At 61.4% G+C, this 22,879-nt stretch overlaps 1 protein-coding gene across 15 annotated transcripts; it reads left to right on the top strand.

The window, feature by feature from the left end:
• Window positions 1-664: 664 nt before the first annotated feature.
• On the top strand, window positions 665-22,828 carry LOC129206142 (protein O-GlcNAcase-like). Of its 15 annotated transcripts, none has more exons than XR_008577016.1 (18): window positions 1,824-1,976; window positions 5,545-5,596; window positions 12,099-12,196; window positions 12,704-12,834; window positions 13,704-13,950; window positions 14,318-14,416; window positions 14,637-14,921; window positions 15,236-15,364; window positions 15,897-16,927; window positions 16,999-17,173; window positions 17,486-17,542; window positions 18,501-18,586; window positions 18,831-18,935; window positions 20,714-20,805; window positions 21,246-21,438; window positions 21,519-21,690; window positions 22,070-22,324; window positions 22,438-22,828. XR_008577016.1 is itself a non-coding variant. In XM_054824879.1 (18 exons), the coding sequence occupies exons 1-18, from the start codon at window positions 1,937-1,939 to the stop codon at window positions 22,204-22,206; spliced, it is 3,090 nt and encodes a 1,029-aa protein (XP_054680854.1). In that variant the 5' UTR covers window positions 1,824-1,936; the 3' UTR covers window positions 22,207-22,828. The 15 variants fall into 15 exon arrangements, 14 of the variants coding, with proteins under 14 accessions (XP_054680853.1, XP_054680854.1, XP_054680851.1 ...); XM_054824879.1 differs by having other exon boundaries at window positions 15,897-16,599; window positions 16,639-16,927; window positions 22,070-22,828; XM_054824878.1 differs by lacking the exon at window positions 1,824-1,976 and adding an exon at window positions 665-1,102 and having other exon boundaries at window positions 22,070-22,828.
• The last annotated feature ends 51 nt before the right edge of the window (window positions 22,829-22,879 follow it).

The following is a 22,879-nucleotide window of genomic DNA, read 5'->3' on the forward strand; positions in this document are numbered from 1 at the left end:
CCACATCTCTCTACCTCTAACCATGCCGTGTCCCTGGGCACTGCGGCCGCTCCAGGGGCACTGGGCAGCTCCCAGCACTGCCCCTGCCATGGCTGGCCACTCAAGTCTGCCCCAACAGCATTCTGCAGGGCCAGGCTCCAGCTCCGTGTTCCCCAGCAGCAAAACTCAGCAGGGTGCAGGCCGTGAGGCAAAGAGCAAGCGCACGCATGGCCTGTGCCCAGCCAGCCCCAGCAGCTGCTCCCAGCACGTGAATAACTCGACCTGGTAGCGCCGAGCTGGCTTTCCCGCGACGTCGTTATCTGTCCTGTACCCAGCACGCAGTTTTTATTGCTGTACGTGAGTCTGGCTATGAGACCCCTGTTCAGGGGCTGACGCTTTAAGCGCTCCGGGCTCTCCTTACTTTGCGCAGCCTCCTCCATGCCATACTGCTGAGCTTTGGGCCGACCTCGCTAGCCCGCACTGCGCCCTGATGGCCTCTTCCCTGCCAGGCCACTGCTGGTCAGTTGCTCTTGGGCTCCTTGCTGCTTTGATGGCCCAGACACCATGACTTGTTTCCTGGCACTTTAACTTGCAAAGGGAAGAGGGAGATGCCACAGATCCCTGATTTTCTAGGCCTCCGATGCCCACTTCTCCTGTGCAAGCCCATGCCTGTGGGTTAGATGAAACAGCTCCAGGTGGTGACAGCTGCTGGGGGGGCGCCTGGCAGTGCCTCGCTGCAGCAGGAGCGCACCTCTGCTCTCTCCTGGCTCCATCCCGCACCCTTGCATGGTAACAAAGTCGTGTACTTCCTCTCTGGGTCATGATGCCGTTTGGCTGGGGAAGGCTGCAGGGATGCTGCAGAACGCAGGTCCACCTTACAACAAGACTGACAAACAGGAAAAGTTGTCAGAAAAAGAGCAGAGCAATTCAGTGACATCAAACACGCGGCCCTGCATGTAAGTAGGTACAAGTGACTGTGCAGCTGCAGTATAGGGAACTAATGACGTGGCAGCACTTCTGCAAACCAGAACCTGTGGGTCGGAGAGGATCACAAGCCAAACATGTGTCAACAACTCAGCGCAGTGTGACAAAAGGCAAATAGCAGCCTGACATATGCAAGCAGGTGAGTCACGTGCGAGGCACATGAAACAGTCCTGATCTCACGGACCCGGCGAGCCAGAGACACATCACACCCTGTGCCCGGCATGAGGGTACCGGTGGGGAAGATGTCGCCTCAGTGATGAATACGAGGGGGCAATGACACCCGACCACCGGGGGGCTGGGGCTTCCCGGGAAGCCGCCCAGGCAGGAGAAAGAGCTGCCCGCAGCCTGCAGTGGGAGAACGCCCGCAGCTGGGAACGCCGGGGGACGCGGTGCGGGGGACGGGTGTGGGCACCCGGAGCACAGGCCGGCACCGGGCTGCGGGTCGGGACCAGGCGCTGCACCGGGCCGGCCCCACCCGGTGGCCAGGGCGGCGGGGGCTCCGGCCCGGCGGGGCTGCCGAGGGGCTGCCGAAGGTCCGCCCCGGGCCGCGGCCCCGCTCCAGCGGAGGGGCTCGGGCAGCTCCTCCCGGACGGTCTTTGGCGAGGGCCGAAGCGCCCGGCCCACCACGGGGCGGTTTTGCCCGGGGGGCTACGCTGAGCCCCCCCCAGTCCCGCGCCCTGGCCCCGCCGCAGCCCCACCCGCCGGGGGCCGCCCCCTCCGCTGCGGCGGGCGCGTCTCCGCGGGAGGAGGGCAGGCGGTGGGGCCGTCCCTCCGCGCACCCCTCCGTCCCTCCGCGCATCCCTCCGTCCCTCCGCGCATCCCTCCGTCCCTCCGCGCACCCCTCCGTCCCTCCGCGCACCCCTCCGTCCCTCCGCGCATCCCTCCGTCCCTCCTTGCATTCCCCCATCTCTCCGTGCATCCCCCCGCACCCCTCCGCCCGCCCCAGCACCGGCAGGGCCGCTCCTGCGCGGACATGGCGGGGCGGCCGCGCTTCCTCTGCGGCGTGGTGGAAGGTAGGTCCCTCCGAGGCCGCGGCTGGGGCCGGTGCCCCGCCCGGGCATTGCAGGGGCTGGCCCGGTCCGCCCAGAGCGAACCGGGGCCGGGAAGGGCTGCCGGGACCCCGGGTATAGGGGAGGCAGGGATCCGGGCCCCTGCACAGCACCCTGTGTCTGCCCAGGGGACCAGCACCCCCCCAGTGAGGCTCCCCAGCTCCTCCCCAGAGTACTGCTGCACCCCGCAGCCATCCCAGTACAGCCGACCCTCTCCCTCACCCCCGCAGTGGGGACCGGGAACCCGCTGCTCTTGGCTCCAGCACTTTGCCTTTTTTTTTTTTTTTTTTTTTTTTCCCCTCTCTGCCCTGGGTGTGGGGGCAGCATCCCGGTGTGTGCCACTCCTGCCTCACTGCCCGCCGTGCAACGCCACCTTGAGCCGTGCCCAGACCCGGCCAGGAACAGCCTGGTCTCTCCTGGCAGCTCTCCATGGCTCAGCCCTGTCCTTCTGCCTACCCCACTCCACCCCCCCACCTCCTGTTTCTGCAGCACGGCACCCCTGGAGCTGGGCCAGGCCTGGCACCCACTAGACAAAAGCATCTCCACTTTTCCTGGCAGCACAGTACCCCGCTGAAGCCCACTGTCCGCTGCCTTGCCAGGGAGGAAGCAAAAGCACCATGCAAATAAACACAAATAGAAAGTGCAGGGATGGGGAAGTTGATAGTAAAAAGAAAAATGAGTCAGAAAGAATCATTGATATAGGAAAGTTGACCTGGGAAAGAGAAGGACACAGATGCTGCCAGCAGAGCCGTGCCAGGAGGAGGAGGTCCCTAGAGAGTGAGGAAGGAAGGAAAGGCATCCCTCACCCTGGTGGCACAGGACCTAGCAGGGAACAAAGGGTGGTGCTGCCAGGCAGGCTGCTGAGCAGGGTGCAGCCGTGGCAGGGAGTAGTGTGTCATACACAGGGCCCCCTGCTCCCTCCTGACACCCTGGACATTGCTAGCAGCAGCCAGAAAGCACGGACAGACTGACGCCTCTGGGTGACCTGCACCCAGGACAGAGGAGGGGCTGGGGAACAGTTGGGGCCTAGGGACTTTGTTTCCCAGTGTGTTCATCGGGACTTTGCTAATGGTTGTGGATAAATTGCTGAGGGACATCCCAGATGGCCCAGAGTCTGGCGAGTAACGGTGTTGACGAGTTACTGATGCAGCGCTCTGGGCTACGGGAGAGCCGAGGTGCAAACACACAGCATCACTCATCAGTGCTCACCTGTCTTCAGAAAAGCAGAGCACCAACATCACTCCTTCGGAGATGCAGCCACAGGTACAGAAAGGATTTTGCTGGTACAACGTAAGCCAGTTTACCAGCACTAGGATGGCATTTTCAGCAGAGCTGCTGTTGGCAGGGCATGTGTAAGGGGTGAGTGTCATACCTGCAAGGCAGTGCCAGTTGACAGCAAAGTGTGGGTGAGGCACTGGCAGGCAGGTGCTGTACAGGGACTCCGGGGACTGTACTGTGAGCTGAGCAGGAGTTCCTATGGATTGGGAAATGGAAAATCTATTTATCATGGAAATACTTTCTTCGGGTGAAATATTTGCTGGGATCCTTGAGTAGCCACAACTTTGGCCCCGTACATGGTGGGGGACGGCTAGCAAGGTGAATATGTATTATTTTAAAGTGGATGGAATGTGCGTTATTTTAAAGTGGATGCCTTCTACCTGCAAAGAAGGCAACGTTCGGCGTGTGCTGTGTCGCAGCCTACTGTACCACTGCCCAAGGTTGGTGCTGAGGGCTGCAGGGTGGGCTCCTGCCAAAGGGAGCATGGCATCAGGGCCCCCTCCCGGGCAGACCAGCTCCGGTGCACGCAGCTGCTTTGGGGAGACACGGGTGCTTTTCCGGGCAATGCCGGCCTCGTGCCAGACGCTGAGAGCTGGTCCTTTCTCCCAGACTAACAGAGTCATTGCGCTCTGCCCTTTTGCACTGCCCAGTTCAATGAATGCGTTCACTTCCCTGAATATCTGCTCCTGTTGGCTTTGTCTGCTAGAAAGTACATTGACTGATTTAAAAGTTGCCCATGATGCGGAGCCCCTCCGAAACTAGGAAGCTGCCTTCATGACTAATTGCCATCACTGTTCAAGACGTAATGTGTTTTCTGTGAGACTTCACATTGCAGCTGCCAGATCTTGCAGAGACTTGAAGTGACTGAAGATCCTTTTCTTGCCAAATGTCAGGTCTGTGCTGGTACACCTAGAGGTTCCCCTTAACCTCCTCTTTAAGAAGCTGTCAAATCTACATGTCTCCAAACCTATTTACCTGCCTATTCTCCCATTGTCCCCAAGTGAACTGGCTTGCTTTCCGCTCGGTATTCTTTCTCGCTGGCTTTGCAGACAACCCTGCACCTCCCAGATCTTCCTATATGCAGAAATAGGAAGGGCTCTTCCTCGCAAGTGGTCCCAACGGGGGAATGGGTGCTGCATGTCCAGCAGTGCCCCCCGCTCACAATATCCAGTCACAGACTGGTTCCCCGCCACGCAGGGCACAGGGCAGACTGTCAGCTGCTGTGGTGCTGCAGCCTCAGGCTTGTGTCAGACACTGGTGCCCAACAACCACCTAACGCCTGCAAGCAGCAGAAGTGGAAATATTAAGAAACACTTGGGAATTTGCTGACTCCGGATCTGTAGTTCCTGCATTCGGTTTTGTTGATGTGAACCTTCTGGAAGGGCAATGTCCTTGCGGCCAGCCTTGGTGTCTTTGTTAGCAGACAACTGGTAAAGTTGCTCCCCGGTGTGCTTTCCCCTCTGGATTTTTTCCCTTTGCAAGCTTATGGGGATGGTGGTTTCCAGTGGGGGACAGACAAGGTGTCTGTGAAATGTTTTGTGGAGTTACAGTCCCAGCACCCGTGGGCATCCCCGCAGGCTGTTTGTGTATTCCTGATCTGAACAGCTTGCCGTGGGACAGGGATGCTGCCTCAAAGTCCTGCCCTGCTACAGTGCAGGTATGTGTTCCCAAGGTGTGGGGAGAGCTGCATCAGTGCGGTTTTGGTGCAGTCTGAGTTGTGCGGTGATTAAAGACAGAGAGAGCAGCTTTTATAGCCCGTACAGGAGTGATGATGCTTTGCTTGACACTGCACAGACACAGAGAGATGCAAAGAGACACAGAGCTGGTCTCTGTAAAGAAGAAAATCCCAGGCAGAAAATGCTAGGATGGATGTGTAATAGCTCTGTGCTTTGGTGTACCCCAAAATCATGCCAGAGTGCCTTATAACCCAGCCAGCCTTCAGCTGTCTCCTCTAGGCTTGGCTTTTACCGTGCAGTTTCCCCCTCCCAGGTTAAGCGCTACCTTGTGCAATTCTTCCCAGCTGCCTCTTTCCGGGAAGGATGGAACCACAGACATTATACCCACTTGCCTGAATGCCAACACCCAGCAAGATCATAGCAGGATAACAGACATTCGAAGTACGCAGAGGTGGACAACTGTTGGATCTCTGGGTTTAAGGCCAGCCGCCTAGGGACAGTACAGAGAGAGACTCTGTTTTAAGGCAGTTACTGACAATTGCATTTTGGGTTTTGTTTTTTTTTTTCCCCTTTTACAGGTTTCTATGGGAGACCATGGTCTATGGAACAGAGGAAACTTCTCTTTCAATGGCAAGTACCCTGAATTTTCCTCTCTGAAGGTCCTAGCCTGTGGCAGAGTGACCAGATGGAAGCCAGAGTGCTGTGGAGGCAGGAGCAGTGAGGAAAACATGCTGGAGGGAGACTCCTGGGGCTGGCCTGCCTTTGGGACACCAGGGCGATGGCAGCGAAGGGGACTCAGGCTTCTCCCAGTTACCGCTCTGTCCCAGCACTCTTGAACCCCTGAGCCCAGCTCTCTGCCCTGGGTCTGGCTGTGGTGGTGCGGGGTGGACGGGCAGCCCAAGGACGCCCGGACGGATGTGGGCTGTGCTGCCCTGTGCCGGCAGATGGTGCTGGGACTCTGCCACAGCCCAGCTGTAGCCAGATGTGCTTGGCTGGGAGGCCTGGGCCGGGGCTGTGCACCCCAAGGAAATGGGGTCTGGGGATGGGGCACCGCGCAGCTGGCACGGGCGCTCCAGTGAGGGCGCAGACCCTCAGGGAACTGTCAGTGGGACAGGGTCAGACCCTGCTGCCCACGCCATGGGAGGAGCAATGGCAGTTGGGAAGGGTTTGGAGAGGAGCGTGGGGGCTACGCAAGCCTGACAATGCTGCCTCTGGAGGCACCATAAAAGCTGCTCTGCCCCGACTGCCTTGTGGCGTGGGTCGGCTACGGCAGCCCATGCGCGGGAGGGGTGTCAGGGAGCAGGCGGACGGGCTGGGGCTGGAAATGGGAAGTCAGATCGTGTGAGAGAGAACATGGCGGGGTTCAGCAGGCTGGAAGCCCACCTCGGGTGCTGACCTGGCAAGACGAGTGCCCATTGCCTCATCTCTGAACCGTGCAGGCCTGGGCAGTGCCACGTGTCACCAGCCCCTGTGGGTACGCTGGTCGCAGGACAGCACGCTGCGTGCCTGCTGCCACCCACAGCAAGCGGCCGGCTCGCCCTGCCTGGGGCCACTGTCCCCACGGCCCTGTGCTCCCAGTGTGGGCACCCGGTGGGTGCTTCCAGCCAGCCCAGCCTCGCTGGAACCAGGCTTATCATTGTGGAAACAGATGGCACAGTAAACCCACATCACTCCACCGTGGGCACAGGTGGCTGCTTTAGCCCGAGGCTGCCATCCCTGCCTGGTGTGGAGGTGGCTCTTGTGTCCCCGTGAGTCCCCATGTATATCTGTGTGTCACCGTGTGTCCCTGCGATGGAAGGATGTGGGCAGGATGTGTCACTGGCTGGTTGCGAGAAACACGTTGGGATGGGAGTTGGTCTGTGCTGAAGAGAAAAAGCCCTCTCCTGGCAGCTGGCGTCCATGCACTGGCCATCAGTGGGACGATCTGCACTGACGGGACCTGCCACCAACAGACTGGGGCCTCACAGGGCCCCCCATGGAGCACTGGGCATGGGCAGCACAATGCTCATGGGCCAGGCAGTGCACCGGTCGGTGCGGGTACTGCCCTGGCGATGGCATGGGCATGCACACTGGGGATGGCGTGGAGAGTGTGCTGGTCACGGCGTGGGCAGTGTGCTGGTGACAGCGTGGGCAGTGTGCTGGTCACGGCATGGAGAGTGCGCTGGTCACGGCATGGAGAGTGTGCTGGTGATGGCATGGGCAGTGCGCCTGTGATAGCATGGGCAGTGTGCTGGTGACGGTGTGGGCAGTGCGCCTGTGACGGTGTGGGCAGTGTGCTGGTGACGGCGTGGGCAGTGTGCTGGTGACAGCATGGGCAGTGTGCCGGTGACAGCGTGGGCAGTGCGCTGGTGACGGCGTGGGCAGTGTGCTGGTGACAGCATGGGCAGTGTGCCGGTGACAGCGTGGGCAGTGCGCTGGTGACAGCGTGGGCAGTGTGCCGGTGACGGCGTGGGCAGTGCGCTGGTGACAGCTGGACCGTGGGCCAGAGATGGCAGGGCTGTGTGCTGGTGACGGCGGTGGCAGCCGGGCACTGTGTGTGTGGGAAACGTGCCACCCATGCTGTGAGAGTGCACTGGTGACAGTGTGGGCGGTCACAAGTGCAAGTAAGGGCCATAGTGCAGGGACCAGAGATGCAGATACAGAAAAATGGAGCTTAGAAAATTTGGGGGAAATGTGCAGGAAGGAAGACAAGATGTGCTGTTTTAAAGTATATTAGGAATGAGAAGGTCTAATGATGGCCTTGTCTGGTACCGGACTGGGATGTATGTTCCTACGTTTGCACACACGAGTGGTACGTTCATCAGTGTTTTTCTAATCTAGAAAGAAACAAGATGAGGCACTTGTATCCTGTGGTACATAAAGTGCTTCCCAGTCTGTTCATTGTGGGAAAATGTAAAACATCGTCTACTGAGGAGGATAAATAAAAATAAATTAATGTATCAGATGGCTTTCATACAGGAGTGCCAAAAGAGCTGTCTAGGGAGGTGTCTGCCCGGTCCTAATAGTTTCCAGTGAGTCGTGGATCGCTTGGGAGATTCTGGAAGGAATTTGTGCGTTTTGAGGCCAGGAAGGGCCTTATGACAGCGCAGTCTGGTCTCATGAAGCAGGCAGGCCCTGATCTCTCTCAGACGTGCTTCCTTTCAGCTCCAACTGCAGTGCAGCATCTGGAGAGCCAGAGACCTTTCCTGTCCTGTCTCGCCCAAATGCGCATCCCCGTGAGTCACCCCTGGACCCCGCCATGTCCCCGACGGCCTGGAGTGGCTTTTCTCTCCTCCGGCGTGCTGGTGGGCTGAGGCTTTCCCTTGGAGAGATGCGCAGACCGTGCTCCGAGGCTCAGTTGTTCACAGGCTTTCCGCCCGTGTCTGCGTGCGTGGCTCCTTGACAGACTCGCTCCGGTGTGTTCGCATCCTTCCCACGCCATGGCCACCGCTCTGGCAGCATCTGCAGCCAGCACAGAGGTCACAGAACCTCCCTAGTCCCGCCTGACGCTCTGCACCCATTAATCCGAGGCTCTCTGTTATCCCGAGTCACCAGTGGCATTGCAGAGGACACTCATGGTCAACTAATTGATCGTTAAGTTGTTACTTCAGATGCCGTATCTTCTGCGTTCTTTCACCTAGGCAGGACTTTATGCTTGGCTGCATTAAGAAGTATACTGGTTGCTGCAGCCCAGCTTAGCAGCCAGTTCAAATCACTCCGAGTGTTGTATTTGCAGCTTTATTCTCCACTTACTTGGTCTTTGCCACCTGCGAACTGCACAGGCGCAGCGTCCTGCCACGGGTTCACGCTTGCCCACCTCTGCTGCCCACCCTGCCAAAGCTCTGCTTCAGCACTCACCGTTTTTTAGCGCTCTGGGCTTTCCACCTGCAGGGCTTGGCAAAAATCTTGCAGTCCCAAAGAGTTCCTCTGACAGGCCTTTTAATGTCTGCTGATCAACCTTAGCGTGACCCCGTTAATAACAGAGTGCCTGGGTTTGGACGTGCAGCAGGGGATTCCTCTCCCCCACACTGTCCCTGTCTCCTGCGGGGAGCAGCTGTGCAGGATTCGTGCACTGCTGAAGCAGGTTCCCGAGCTGTCCAGGAGATGTGTCCTGGGGGCCCTGCAGCACAGCTGGGGTTCGGGTGCTCCCACATGCACCCCTACGCTGGTCTTAGGCCGGCAGGAGGGTGATCGGGTACCTCCAGCCCGTGCGCCTTTGGCTGTGCTTGGCTGAGGAATCGTTCGACCTGTCGACACTACAGTAAGGGGGGAGTATGTAAGTAGTGCGTGTTACTGCCGATGGATGAGGAACTGGCTGGATGGCTGCGTCCAAAGAGTTGCAGTCAATGGCTCAACGTCCAAGTGGAAACCAGTAACGAGTGGTGTCCCTCAGGAGTCCATACTGGGACCAATACTATTTAATATCTTCGTCATTGACATAGTGGGGTTGAGTGCACCCTCAGCAAGTTTGCAGATGACACCAAGCTGAGTGGTGCAGAGGGAGGGGATGCTATCCAGAGGGACCATGACAGGCTTGGCGAGGGGACCCATGAAAATCTTATTAAGTTCAACAAGGCCAAGTGCAAAGTCCTGCATCTGAGTCAGGGCAAACTCCAATATCAATACAGACTGGGGGAAGAAGGGATTGAGAGCAGCCCTGCAGAGAAGGACTTGGGGGTACTCATGGGTGAAAAATTGGACGTGAGCTGGCAATGTGCGCTCACAGCCCAGAAAGTCAACCATATCCTGGGCTGCATCAGAAGAAGCATGGCCAGCAGGTCGAGGGAGGGGATTCTGCCCCTCTGCTCCGCTCTGGGGAGACCCCCCTGCAGTGCTGCGTCCAGCTCGGGGGTCCCCAGCACAAGAAGGACATGGAGCTGTTGGAGCGACTCCAGAGGAGGCCACGGAGATGCTGCGAGGGCTGGAGCACCTCTGCTATGGAGACCTCAGGCTGAGAGAGTTGGGGTGGTTCAGCCTGGAGAAGAGAAGGCTGCGGGGAGACCTTAGAGCACCACTTGAAGGGGGCTTAGAAGAAAGGTGGGGACAGACTTTTTACCAGGGCCGGTAGTGACAGGACAAGGGATAACAGTTTTAAACTGGAGGAGAGTTGGTTCATACTGGACATAAGGAAGAAACTGGCACAGGTTGCCTGGAGAAGCTGTGCCTGCCCCTGGATCCCTGGAGGTGTTCAAGGCCAGGCAGGATGGAGCTTTGGACAACCTGATCTGGAAAGAGGAGAGATGAAAGATGTCCCTGCCCATGGCAGGGGGTTGGACTAAATGGCCTTTAAAGGTCCTTTCCAACCCAAATCATTCTGTGATTCTAATGCCAGCAGCTCGTTGATTCCTTGTAAAAGGACTTCAGTTAAAGCAGAGTTATGCTGATGCCAGATGCTGCACCTTGATGAATCCTGGTCCCCGTCAGAGGGGCAGTGCTGGCCCTCATGTTAACTGGGTGCAACAGAGGGGGGTGCAGGCTCTCTGCAGCTGCTCTTCGAGCCTCACTGGCAGGATGTGCACAGCAGCTGCTGCAGAGCTGCCTCTGGGTCTGTGTCAGACCACAGCGGCATGTGGCATGCACATCATCCCAGCACTAAACACACAGCCTGCTCTGGGCCCCCATCCATTGAAATACCACCTCATGCAGCCAAAAAAAAGGTGTCTGTGCATGAGCTGGGCAGATGGTGCAGGGCATGTCTGGCTGCAGCGTGGAGAACGGGAGACCAGGGCAGGCAAGGGACAGCCCAGTGGCTGTGAGCAGGCTGCAGCCTCCGTGTCCAGGGCTGGGCAGGGGCTGCTGCACTGTGTCCTGTGCTGGTGTCTCACTGGAGAAGGGATGGAAAAATGCAAGAATGCAGAAGAGCCCCAGTGAGATCCAGTAGCTGCAAAAACAATTGTAGAGTGCAAGCTTTGAAGGTCTTGACCTCTTCAAGCAATGAAGGCATGATTTGGGAACGGTGCAGCAGACGTATAGGGACTGTTGGTGGAGTCGGGCCGGCCTGCAGACAGGACGTGGGTTTTTCAAGGGGATGATGTGAGGGGGTCTGCAGTGGTGAGGGCTCCCCGTGTGTGTGTGATGCCCAAAGAGGTACCCCGGGCTGAGTCCCCCAGGCCAGACTGTGCCTGGCAGGCGCACCCCACTCCTGTACACTGAGCTTGGGGGAGCGGTGAGGTACCAGCTCTCCAGGGTGTCTCTGCTGGTCCTGCTCCGCAGAGACCCCTCGCATCCAGAGGGGCAACTAGCTCGTGGGTACCTGTGTCATCTGGAGTCACTTGTCGCAACAGGCAGCCTGCGTGTTTGGGCTACAAACACGTTTGGTTCTTGATTGCACAATTAGAAGCACAGCTGAAGAGAAAGGGAAAAGAACCCCACCCCACTCATGCTTACACAAGATGCTAAGTGCTTCCACAGGTCTCACTGCAAGCCCTGAAAGAGCTGCTGCAAAGCTACAGGGGTGGTTTGGCCTGATGGATCTCCACAGCTGGACTTCAGGGCTGGGGCCACCTGCACCCTCGAGGGGCCCCATGGAGCAGCAGACCGTGAGCGGCTCCCTCCATCGCTCCAGCCCCATCCTCTGTCTCCATGGCCGTTTTGTTCTCAGTCTCCCCCAAGCATCTCCCCTTCCTCCCCTGGAGGCTGCTCTGGCCATTCGCCCCTCCTCCATTCCTTGCTCAGGACATTGAGCTTTTCGTTGTCACAGGACTTTGTCAAGCGTTAAAACAGGCTGTTTAGGCTAAGCTGGTCCCTCCCATCGCTTTTTCCACAGCAGGGGTGTTAACTCATCTCCCAGGAGGCAACATCCTGCTGGTCTCTGAGACTTTCTAATCCAGATGCACTATCTTTCTGGAGGTCCCTAAACAACACAAATCATTGGGCTCAGCACTGGGAGCCCTGGGTGAGATTTATGTCTCTGTGCGGCCGTCAAAAGTATGTGGGGCAGGGCTCCCTGTGCAGGGGAAGAGCTGTGACTCCGCAGTCTGGGGGCTCTGTGTGAGCAGAGGCTGGAAGCCTGCGGGACCTGATGCAGCTCCAGGGAAGGAGAGGGCACCGTGTGCCGAGGAGCTCTTGGTGTTGCAGGCTGGCACCTGCCCAGACGCCTCTTTGCAAAGAGCCCATCTGGAGCCTTGGGTGACCCCTTGTCCTTGCTGCACAGGCTGGAACGCTGGGGGCTGAACTGCTACATGTACGCGCCCAAGGATGAGCTGAAGCACCGACTGCTCTGGCGAGAGCCCTACACAGAGCATGAGGCAGGTAGTGGCTCTGCTGGGCCCCGGCACGGGTGGACTGCAGGCGTCCCGGATCCTCAAGGGTGAAGCATGGTCTGCATCTCAGGCGGGGTCAGGCTGGCTGCTACCGCTCTTCCTGCCAGGAACCTGTCCGTTGCAGGGAGCCCTGCAGCCCCTGCCTGGTGCGAGGAGACCCCTAGACCCTGCCTGGTGCGAGGAGACCCCTAGGCCCTGCCCATCACATGGAATCGCCTAGGGGCCCACCCAGCATGGGGAGCTCCCCACGTGGGTCTCTGGCAATATGCTCGAATATGCCAGGGCCCACAGACCTTTGCAGAGAGTCCCAAGACTGGAAACTCTCCCCTGGGCCTCTCCCCTCCCAATGCTCTCTCATGCCTCCCAATGCCCTCAGCTCCTTCCTTTTGGGCCACTGTGGTTCCCTCTCCCTCCATCCCTTGCCTCCCTCCATCCCTTGCCTCCCTCCATCCCTTGCCTCCCAGCACTCACAGCACCCCTTCTGCTTTGTCCCCAGCCTGCATGAGATCTCTCATCGAAGCTGCCCACGGGCAGGGTGTGGAGTTTGTTTTTGCCATTTCTGCTGGCCAGGACATGGTGTTTTCAAGTGCTGGGGATCGGCTCCTGCTGCAGCAAAAACTCAGGCAGGTACCGTGGGCTATTCCTTCATCCCACTGCTCCCAGGCGAGGGGCACGCGTGCTTGTGCGTGGGCCCCGTGCCCACCCCGAAGGCCGGTGTGAAGCTGTAAACTTGTCCTGCTGCTGCGCATCAGGGAGCAGCTCTGTGGGGTGCCTGGTGGCAGATGGATGTGCTGTCCCTGTCATGGTGACAGAGCACTGAGGGCTCGGTGGACGCCTGACTGCTAGCCGGCAGCACTAGGGGCAGGAGAAGGACCAGCCGAGCCCCAGAGCTCGCTGGGCAGCACCGGAGGCCGGTGCAGGCTGGGTGCGAGCCCCCACTCCCCAGGGAGGGTAGAGCTGCTGGCACGGCAGGTTGGGTCCGTGGGCAGCTGCTCCTCCCCACGGCACAGCCCAGGCAGCACCCGCCCTGCACTGCACCGTGCCTGGCCGCCCCTCCAGCTGCGCCCAGCCAGCCCTGGTGCAGGGAGCGCCTGCCCGGGCAAGTGGCGAGGCTCGTCCCGAGGCTCTGCTGGCCTCTGCTCCTGCTGCGGGGCTCCCAGCACTGCAGGGTGACGCGGGGCTGCGGCGCAGGGGGAGCGGATGTAGCGGGCGGCGAGCAGGGCTGCCCGGCAGCGGCACGGTGGGAGTGGGCTCCTGGCCACTGCAGCACGAACTCTGGTTTGAAAGGGCTCCTGGCCCACGGCAAACACAGCCGTGCCCAGGGCTTGGAGCGAGGTGGGCCGCGGCTGCGGGGCTGGCGCGCGCACGCAGAACGGCCGGGCCTTGCGCGTGGCATCTGCTGGGCAGGCGTGGGGGACATGGCAAGGGCTGCTCTGCCCATCCCGTCTGTCTGGGCACCCCAGACTTCTGCTGTCCTTATGGGGCCCAGGCGGCAGGGCCATGTCCGGGGCTCGCTGCCTTTTTTCTCTCTGCTGCCCAGGGATCCTAGCAGCCCATGCCCATGCCCACAGGTGGCTGCCATGGGGTGCCACTCCTTCGCGCTGCTCTTTGACGACATCGACCCCTGCATGTGCCAAGCTGACAGAGACGTCTTCCCCTCCCTGGCACAGGCTCAGGCCTCTGTGGCCAACGAGGTGTACCGGGAGCTGGGCCAACCCTCCGTCTTCCTCTTCTGCCCTACAGGTAACTGCCTGCAGCCGTGCAGCCCCAGCCACCCCGCCGCTGGGAGCCCGGTGTTCGGCCGGCCGTGGCACCCCACAGCAGACCGGGGTACCCTTCCTCTGGCTGCACCCAGCACCTGTGTCTGCTGAGAGCTGACTGCCCTGACAGCCTCCACCGCTCCCCCCCAGTCCCTTCATGCTCCTGCGGGAGCCCTGGCGATCTCGGGGCTGGGACAGGACCAGGCTGCAGACGGGCTGGCGCTTCAGCAGCCGTGCACGCTGCGTTCCCTGCACCGCGCACCTCCCCAGCCTCTGTCCGTTGGCCCCAGGCAGCCTCTCCTCTCCTGGTCTCTCTGCCCCTCAAGGGATGCTCTGTGCTCTCTCCCCAGAGTACTGCAGTTCTCTGTGCTCTCCCAGCCCCAGCCAGTCCTGCTACTTGCTGACCCTCGGCCAGGAGCTGCTCCCAGGGATCGGTGTCATCTGGACCGGTGAGCGCCCGGCCCGGCTCTGTGGGGGTGTGCAGCCCTGGCCAGGCAGGCAGTGGGGTGGGCTGTGGGTCTGCTCTCCTTCTGGCTAGGGAGGGTGGGGTGGGGTGCCTTGACCCTCGTCTCCATGCTCAGTGCCCAGACATATGCATGTCCCTGTTGCGAGCGCATGGTGAACTGCGCTGCCTGCTGCTCCACGCATGTCCGTGCCGTGATGCTCCAGGGCCCAAGGTGGTGTCACAGGAGCTCTCGGCCACAATGCTGGAGGAGGTGGAGGGTGTCCTGCAGCGCCGACCTGTCATCTGGGACAACCTGTACGCCAACGATTATGACTGCAGACGCGTCTTCCTGGGCCCCTACACGGGACGTGCCCACGGCCTTGTGCCCAGGCTCCGTGGACTGCTGCTCAACCCCAACTGCGAGCTCCAGGCCAACTTCATCCCCATACACACACTGAGCAGCTGGTTTCAGAGCGAGCTGAGGAGCTGTGCCCACGCTGATCACACAGGTACCTGGCCCCCGCGCCCCAGGCAGCTCTGTACGTGGGGCCCCGTGCTGACAGGGAGCTTGTGCACCCGGGGCAGGGCCCTGGCCATCGCTGCCCGTCTTTGCCATGGCCCTGCAGGCTTTCCTGCATGGCAGCCTGGGTGAGGTGTCTCACCTGGCCGGGCACCACCCAACATCCCGGGGCATGGGATCCATCCTGGGGGGCATCTCCTTGGGGCCGGAGGGGAGGGGCGCTGCCCGCCCTCGGTGTGGCATGGGATAGCTCCATAAAGCAAAGAGTGGGACTGCCCAGGCTGATGAGCTCCAGTTCCTCAGGGATGGAGGCTGCGGCAGCTCTGGGGGACAGCCAGGGCTCACAGGAGGGGAGCTACAGCCCCCAGGAGGCCTTGGAGCTTGCGCTGCTTGACTGGGTGGCCGAGATAAACCAGCAGGCCTTGGAGCCAGGTAGGTGATGAACTCGCACCGTGCAGCATCCCTCACCCACCCTGGAGCGCTGGACCGGCTCTGCTGGGAGTTTGGCGGGGTGAGGGAGCCCCATGCCCTGCCCGTTTGGATGGGGTGCTCTGGCTGGTGCTGCAGCGGGGTCTGTGTGTGTCGTGGTGGGCAGGTGTGGGTGTCCACTGCCCCATGCTGTCCTGTGGATGCTCCTGCCCTGGCCACGTCCCAGAGGGGATCTCCTTGGCTGACAGCATGGGAGCCTGGGCCATGATATGGCTCTGGAAGAGGGGGTTCAGCCAGGTGCAAATTTGGTGTTTCACGCTGTTTGCTTCTGCAAAACCTGTGGCCTCACCAGCCACGGAGGCCTGAACTCCGGAACACAGAGCAATGCAAAGCCCATGGTCCTGGCAGCTCCTCGGTCTCTGCCAGCTCAGAGGTGGAGCTTCCTGGCATGGCCTCCCCCAGGGCCGTCCTGCCCCATGGGCAGCAGTTTCCATGCAGATGCCACAGGGGCTGTCCCCTTGCTCCTTTCTGCCAGGAGGAAGGACCTCGGGACACCCCAGCATCAGCCTCAAGGGAGGAACGAGGCTGCAGTCTGGCACAGCCGGAGAACAGGAGGTCACGCCCGACCCCCAGCCCCACAACCCTCTTCCCAGTGGGGCGGACCAGCACGGCCCTGAGCCCTGTGGCATGGCACCAGGGGAGGGAAGGAGGAAGGTGACCTCGGAGCCTGAGAAGGACGGTGGGAGCAGGATCTCTGCTGGCGGTCAGCAAAGCCCCACAGGGGACGGGGACCAGCTCCCCATGGGGAACAGAGAGAGCTGTGAGCCCTCCTCTGCTCTGCCCAGCGCAGCTGGGAGTGCCCAGTCCGCAGGAACCCCGGTGGCTACCGAGACCCTCCACAGCTCAGGCCCCGCAATGCGCTGCAGCAATGGGGCCAACGCCAGCCAGAACCTTCCCCTACCCACCCGTGATGCCAGGACAGGGGATGGCAGCCCTCCCCAGCCCCCCAGCAGTACCCAGCCCGAGGCCAGCAGGGCTGATGTGCCCCAGACACCCCCAGGGCCTGAGGCTTGCACCAGCCCTGGCCCCCCAGCACCGCTCACTGATGGGGCTGGTGCTAGCCCTGGCCCCCCAGCACCACCCACCTCAGAGGAGGCTGGGTCCAGCCCCATGGCCCTGCTGACCCTGGAGGAGGCTGGGTCTGGCCCCCTGGTACCACTGACTCCCAAGGAGGCCAGGTCCAGCCCCCCAGCACCAGTGACCCCAAAGGAAGCCAGGTCCAGCCCCACAGCACCGGTGACCCCAGAAGAGGCCAGGTCCAGCCCCATGACACTGCTGACCCCAGAGGAGGCTGGCTCTGTCCCTACGGCACTGCTGACCCTCGAGGAGGCCAGGTCCAGCCCCACAGCACCACTGACTCTGGGGGAGGTGCGGATGCTGGTGGAGCTCTTCTACCTGCCCTACCATCATGGGCCACAGGCGCAGCATCTCCTGGAGCACTTTCGGTGGCTCCGGGCAAACAGCCTCAGCGTGGCGGTCCCGGCCACAGCAACCGACGCCAGCAGGGTAAGGCTGGTCCAGGGGCTGCTGCGGGACGGTGCCCGTCATGGTTGCGCTGACGCCTGGTCTGTCCACAGGGCACGCAGTGGCGTGGCCGAGCCCAGTCCTTCCAGCTGCTCTGCGCTCAGATATGCCGCCTGCACAGCCATTTCGTCAGCAGCGCCGGACGGGCACTGCTCTATGATCTCCACCCCTACCTCTGGGACATCCGCAACATGCTGCTGGCCGCCAGTGCCTTCATCCTCTGGCTGGGTACGTGGCTGATGCCGCGAGCCAGCCCCTGTGGCCCCGTAGCACGTATTCACTCCCTGGCCAAATCCAGCCATGTGGAAGTACAGGGGCCCCCAGGCACTGCGGCACGCCCAGGGCATCTGAAGCTTGTTCTGTGGTGATCCACTGTTTCCGCCCCTAAAAAGGTGAAGGTGTCTGGGACCCCCTCCCAGAGGTCTGGGGCCCCTGCGTCCGGCCGGGGGTGCCAGGGTTTGTCCTGGGAGTACACGTCCCCTTGACACCTTCCCCACCGCTGACCTGTCCCCCATGCTCACCACCTCGCCTCCCTTGCAGATGGCCATCTCCTCTGCGACCCTGACCCCAAGGTCACCTGGGGAAGCTGCTTTGGCTGTAAGTACCAGTGCTGCCGTGGCTCACCCACCTGGGCGGTGGGGCACTGGCTGCTGCCCTCCGTCACCTCCAGCCCCCCAGCAGCAGCCAGCGCTCGCCATCGGGCTGCCCTTTCCCGCACCCTGCCTGCCAAGTGGAGCGGGCATGGCCGTGGGAAGCCTGGCACCCCTGCGCGCCCAGACACACCGAGGCAGGACGGGGCACTGCTGCTGGGGACAGGGCCGTCATCGGAGCATCTCTTCACCACCTCCCGCAGTCTAGAAGGAATGCCTGTTTCTAGGGCATGGTTCCTCAGCCCCTTTAATCCAAAGACCCGTTAGCCTTTCTGGTCAAAGGGATCCATGGGCCATTGGGAGCAGTAATGCCCTGGGTGGCGGAGGTGAGGCTGTATTTTGAATGCCTGTGCATCACTTTGGGAGCCCCCATTCCGCTGATTTAGGGTTCCCTGGTTGCTCTGTGGGACTCGTGACTTCCTACAAACCAGGAACTCTTACCGGATGACAGCCTGCGAGGGTCTCCAAGTCCAGTGTGAGCTGGTGCCGTGTGCCTTGAACGACTTCCGCAGGGAAGCAGCAGCACGCAGGGCAAGTTCCCACAGGCGCTGCAGAGCTGGCTGGCCGGGCAGAAAGCAGCGTGCTGCTCTCTGTGCCAGGCTGCAGCTTCCCAACTGTAGCCAGGAGCTGTGTCTTTACCTTACACTTTTCCTGGAGGCACGATTACACCTTTCCCCATTCCCCCACCTCGAGCCCTGTTGCAGAGGGTGTGCTGCTACCCCAACGCGTGGGGCCGGCTGCCCGAGCCCAGGCAAGGTCCTGTGCCCGGGCTGCGCAGCTGTGGGGGCAGATCCTTGGAGCTGTGACCAGTGTGATCGTGATGTTGCGGTGTGGTGGAGACTGATCTCCCCTGGCCCAGCAGGTTTTCGTTCATGTTGCATGTGCTTGTCTCCTGCTGCCTCCAGGGTGCCAGAGCATCGCTGCCCCGATCCTGCTGGGGGGGGATGCTGAACCCTGGACGCATCGTGGGGGCCTCTTTGGAGAGCTGCAGGTGAGAGCATGCCAATATCTGCGGGGGCTGAAGGAACTGTAGGGAAGCCAGAGTCCCAGGTGCTGCTCCTGGCCCTTCCATTGGGTTGCTGCAAGCTTGGGAAGGCAGAGCTGCCCCGGGCCTCTGCACCTTGGCTGCAGCTCCTGGGTTTTAGGGTGCCTCAGAGGGACCCTCCTCCTGCTGCCTCCAGGACAAGGTTTGGAGCCAGGACAATCTGCTCCTTGACAGAGCGTATCTCTTCCAGGCACTGCTGCCCGTGGGGAACAGCTGTGACCTCTTCTACCACCCACCTCCGCTCTTCCCATCCAGCCAGCTGTACCTCCTGCGCCCGCTGCTGCCGCCGGACAAGGTGAGAGCCATGGCCCGAAGGGGTGGCCCGCACCACTCAGGCCAGAGCTCGCCTTTGCGTGGCCTGTGCTGTACGTGCGCTAACAAGATACGTGCTCGTCTGCCGCTGACCCCAAGGCTGAGGTTGCAGTGCAGGGTGATGCAGGTGGGAGGGGACCTGTGGGGTCCAGCCCCTGCTCAGAGCTGGTCGGCCTGGGGCAGGTCCCCTGGGGCTGTGTCCAGCAGCGTGTCAGGCCCCTGGGCTGGAACGCGGGTGTTGTGGCCAGCGGGTTCAGCAGGCACCAGCACCTGCCTCCCTGCACCGAGCGCCCGGGCAGAGCCCCTGCTGGCAGCCAGCATCAGGAGAGGGAGACCGGGCTCAGAAGTGAGCAGCAGGCACAGCCACAGATAAACTGGCACAGACTTGGGGTCACCAGGTTGCGAGGGTGATCTCCAGAGCACCCCCAGCGCTGATCTCCAGTAGTGGCTGCGAGCAGATGCCAGGAAAGATCCAGAACGGGACAAGTCTGGATCGTGACCTTCTGTAGCCTTCATCAGTCTGCAGCTCTGGACACTGCCTGAGCCTGCCCAGGTTAATCTCCAAATCAGTTCCTTCTTCAGACAATCATCCGGTTTACGGGATGATTTCTTGCTGGAGAGACAACGGCCTCTGTCAGCCGTGACCTGCTTGGTGCCAGCCCCCCCCTCCTCTGTCTGACATCTCCGCAGTTCGATGGGATGGGGAGGGAAGAGGAGAATTTGGAGGTGGGTGGACACACAAGTTAAACTGCTGCCAAATCCGGCAGAGCCCTGGGTTCCCCACGTACCGCACAGTATGCAGCGAACACCCCGCTCCCTCGCCCTGCTGCCTCTCCTAGCTGAAGGAAATGCTAATGCTGCAAATCCAGCCATCATGGACACAACTGCACATCCCTGCTAAACACAGTGCCCGGCAACGCACAGCTGCAGCGCCTGTAAATAACAGCAGAGAAGTTGCAAGCACACGAGAGCAGATTATAATATCAGACTGCAGCTGCCAGCAATTCCCATTGCAAGAGCTTGTTTTCAATTGCCTGTTGTCAGATTTCATCTGATCAAGCTAAACTTTAACAAGCTGAACGTCTGTGTCCAGTGAAACTTTGAGAGAAAAATGCAGCTGAGCACTTCAGCCCGTTCTGGGAATGGTGCTCAGACGTGCGGCTGTCCTGCCCTTGTCGCTCAGTGGTCGGGGCTGCCTTGGCTTTGAGAAGCAATGGTTTTATCGGGATGTTCTTTTTTGCTGATCCTGTGAGCAGCACCAAACTCAAATCGGAGCGAGACTGGAAATTTTGAGATGTCCCCCTTTGCACATGCTCTGTGGAGACTTGAGTTTCAGTATTGGTTTCACTGCAGCTCTGTTTGCTCTGAGCATGCTCTCTCCTGGGGCTGAGCAGGGTTTCCTCAGCAGCGGCTGCTCCAGGGTGCCTGACTGGAATGGCAATTTCTCATTTTGAAGCACTGCTGCGCTGCGAAAACGAGCCTCAGAGGCCAGCAGAAGGTGGTGCACGGTGCATCGCTTGGCACAGAGGCCAGCGCCCTTGGACGGCTGCAGCACGTACCTTCATAGCTTCCCCTGGCCAGGATGCGCTGGAGGCCACAGCCCTGGTTGCGGTCCCTCTTTACAGGCAGCTTGGGCAGCTGCTGGTACTTGTGCTCCGGCAGGGACTGTGGCGGGGGCAGCAGGCAGCCGAGGGGCAGCAGTGGGGCAGGGATTGGGCAGGGCAGGCAGAGCCAGGGCTGAGGTGTGTCTGGGTCTCCCAGGGAGAGCTGTACCGAATGTGCCGGGAGAGTTTGGACTGTGACCCCAAAGTCGCAGACGTCCTTGCGGCCCATCCCGATCTCCTCGGTGACAGGTGAGACACAGCCCCTCTGGGGCTCCCTCTTGCCAGGCACGTGTTGAGCCCGGCCGCGTGCTGGGCGACGCAGGGCCGTGGCGTGAGGCAGCGGCCTCTCCTCGCACCCCTGCGGGGACCAGCTCTGCCTGCACCGCAGCTGGCGGTGGCCTCGCCCTGCGGGAGGGGGCAGGGGGGCAGCCCCCGCACTGACATCCAGCTGGGTCACTGCAGCTGCCGTGGGGATGGACCCGCTGTCCGGCCTGCCTGCAGGGGGGCTGCCGCGGCTCCCCTTGGCTGAGGGCTTCTGCTGGGCGGGGGGGTCTCAAAGGGATGGTCTGGCGAGCGCCGGGGTGCTGTCCCACCGCGGCAGGAAGGAGGAGGCTGGCCGGTCTGAGCTTTCCCTGGGCCAGGCTGGGCTCCGGGCAGCAGCTCAGCCGCGCTCCTGCTCTGGCTGGCAGGCTGCTGGGCAGCTTCCTGAGCCTGAGCCCCGAGTACACATTTGTGCTGGAGGACGAGGGTGGGCCGTGCGGCTACGCGGCCGGAGCACTCTGCGCTGAAGGCTTCCTGCGACAGCGAGACAGCAACTGGCTGCCTGCCGTACGGCAGAAGTACCCCCAAGACCTGAGTGCGGGTGGCCCAGCTCTGGGACAGGTGAGGGGGCACCTGGAGCAGAGGGGAGCAGGTACGGGGGGGGGGGAGGGGGTTCCCTCACTTGTGTCTGTCTCCTGCAGGATGCCCTGGAGGAAGCGCTGCTCTTCTTCCACGCAGAGCTGCCGGCTGTGCCCCTGCCTGTGCTGCGGCGCTTTCCCTCCCTGGTGCAGCTGGGCACAGCCCCCCGCGTGCTGGACGTGGGGGCCAGCCGCAGCCTGGCTATCTGCCTGCTGAGCGCGCTCAGGGCCAACGGTGAGCATGACCTGCCCGTGCTGGGGGGAGGCTGAGGCCCCCTTCATCCAGTACAACCCCATCCCGGCTGCTCCTTTGCCCACCCCAGAGCCGGGGGCTGGCCCCACCTGCACCCCACCTCTCAGCCCCGGGCTGGGGTAGCCCTCACCAGGGCTCCCTGTCCCCTCTCTGATGCAGTCTGGCCCCAGCTCCCGGGCGCCGTGCCCTCCCCTTGCACCAGGGGACTTGCGGACCTGTGTCTCGGGGCATCCCACGGGCACCCAGTGCCAAAGGGCAGTGGAGAGGGTGACCTCCTCGTGGAGGGGGTCCCAGCCACTGGCCCCCGGCCCCAGCACTGGGTTTCTGGTGCCAGGGGCCTGACCTCTCACCTCCCTTCCAGGGTCACGGGGAGTGTTTTGCCAGGTCAGCGCCACTGACCGGCAGCAGCTGAGCTTCTACGGCAAGCTGGGCTTCGTCGCCCTGCCAGTGGCCTTGGGCAGCTCCCCCAGCGCTCAGCTCCTGGGACGTCTCCTCTGAGCACGCTGCGTTGGGTGCGGGCATGGGGAGGCAGCACCATGGGACAGGCTGACCCCCCCCATCCAACGCAGCATCGGCCTGAGGGAGCGGGAGCAGAGGGGCACCTTGATCAGGGCAGGTACACGTGGTGGGGGACATGGCCTGGGGGTGAGCAGGGTGTCACTGGGACGCGTGCAGGGCACTACGCTGTGAAGGTCCTTGGGCGACAGAGAGGTATTTCTGCCATCTCAGGAGATTTGGGCATTGGGGCCCCTCTACTCCTCCCCCAGCTGTTCCTGCTTGCTGAGCACCCTCCACCTTTGCTGGGGAGCCAGCAACATTCCCAGGCTGTCTGCAGACCACCAGGCCTGGCAGGAGCCACACGGGCGGTATTTAGGGTGGTGGTCTCAGAGCACGGCACAGCGCGTTAGTGCCAAGGGAGAGTCCCTGACCCACAGGCTGGCCTGTCCAGCTCTCTGCATCCCCTGTGTGGCCCTAGGCTGGGCAGCCGGTGCCGGGGCTGGCTCTTGGCACCCAGGACCTTCTTGTCTGTATGGACCAATCTGGTATGGGACACAGCGAGGTAGCCTCCACCTCTGCTGCCCAGGGGCTGGGGGAAGTGCTGTCCTTGGCAATAAAGCATTTGCTGGGCTCTCACCGTGGTTTGTCTCCTGGGGGAAAGTGTCCGGGTACC

The sequence above is a fragment of the Grus americana genome, chromosome 4, assembly GCF_028858705.1.
Source record: "Grus americana isolate bGruAme1 chromosome 4, bGruAme1.mat, whole genome shotgun sequence".
Taxonomy (NCBI): Eukaryota; Metazoa; Chordata; class Aves; order Gruiformes; family Gruidae; genus Grus; species Grus americana.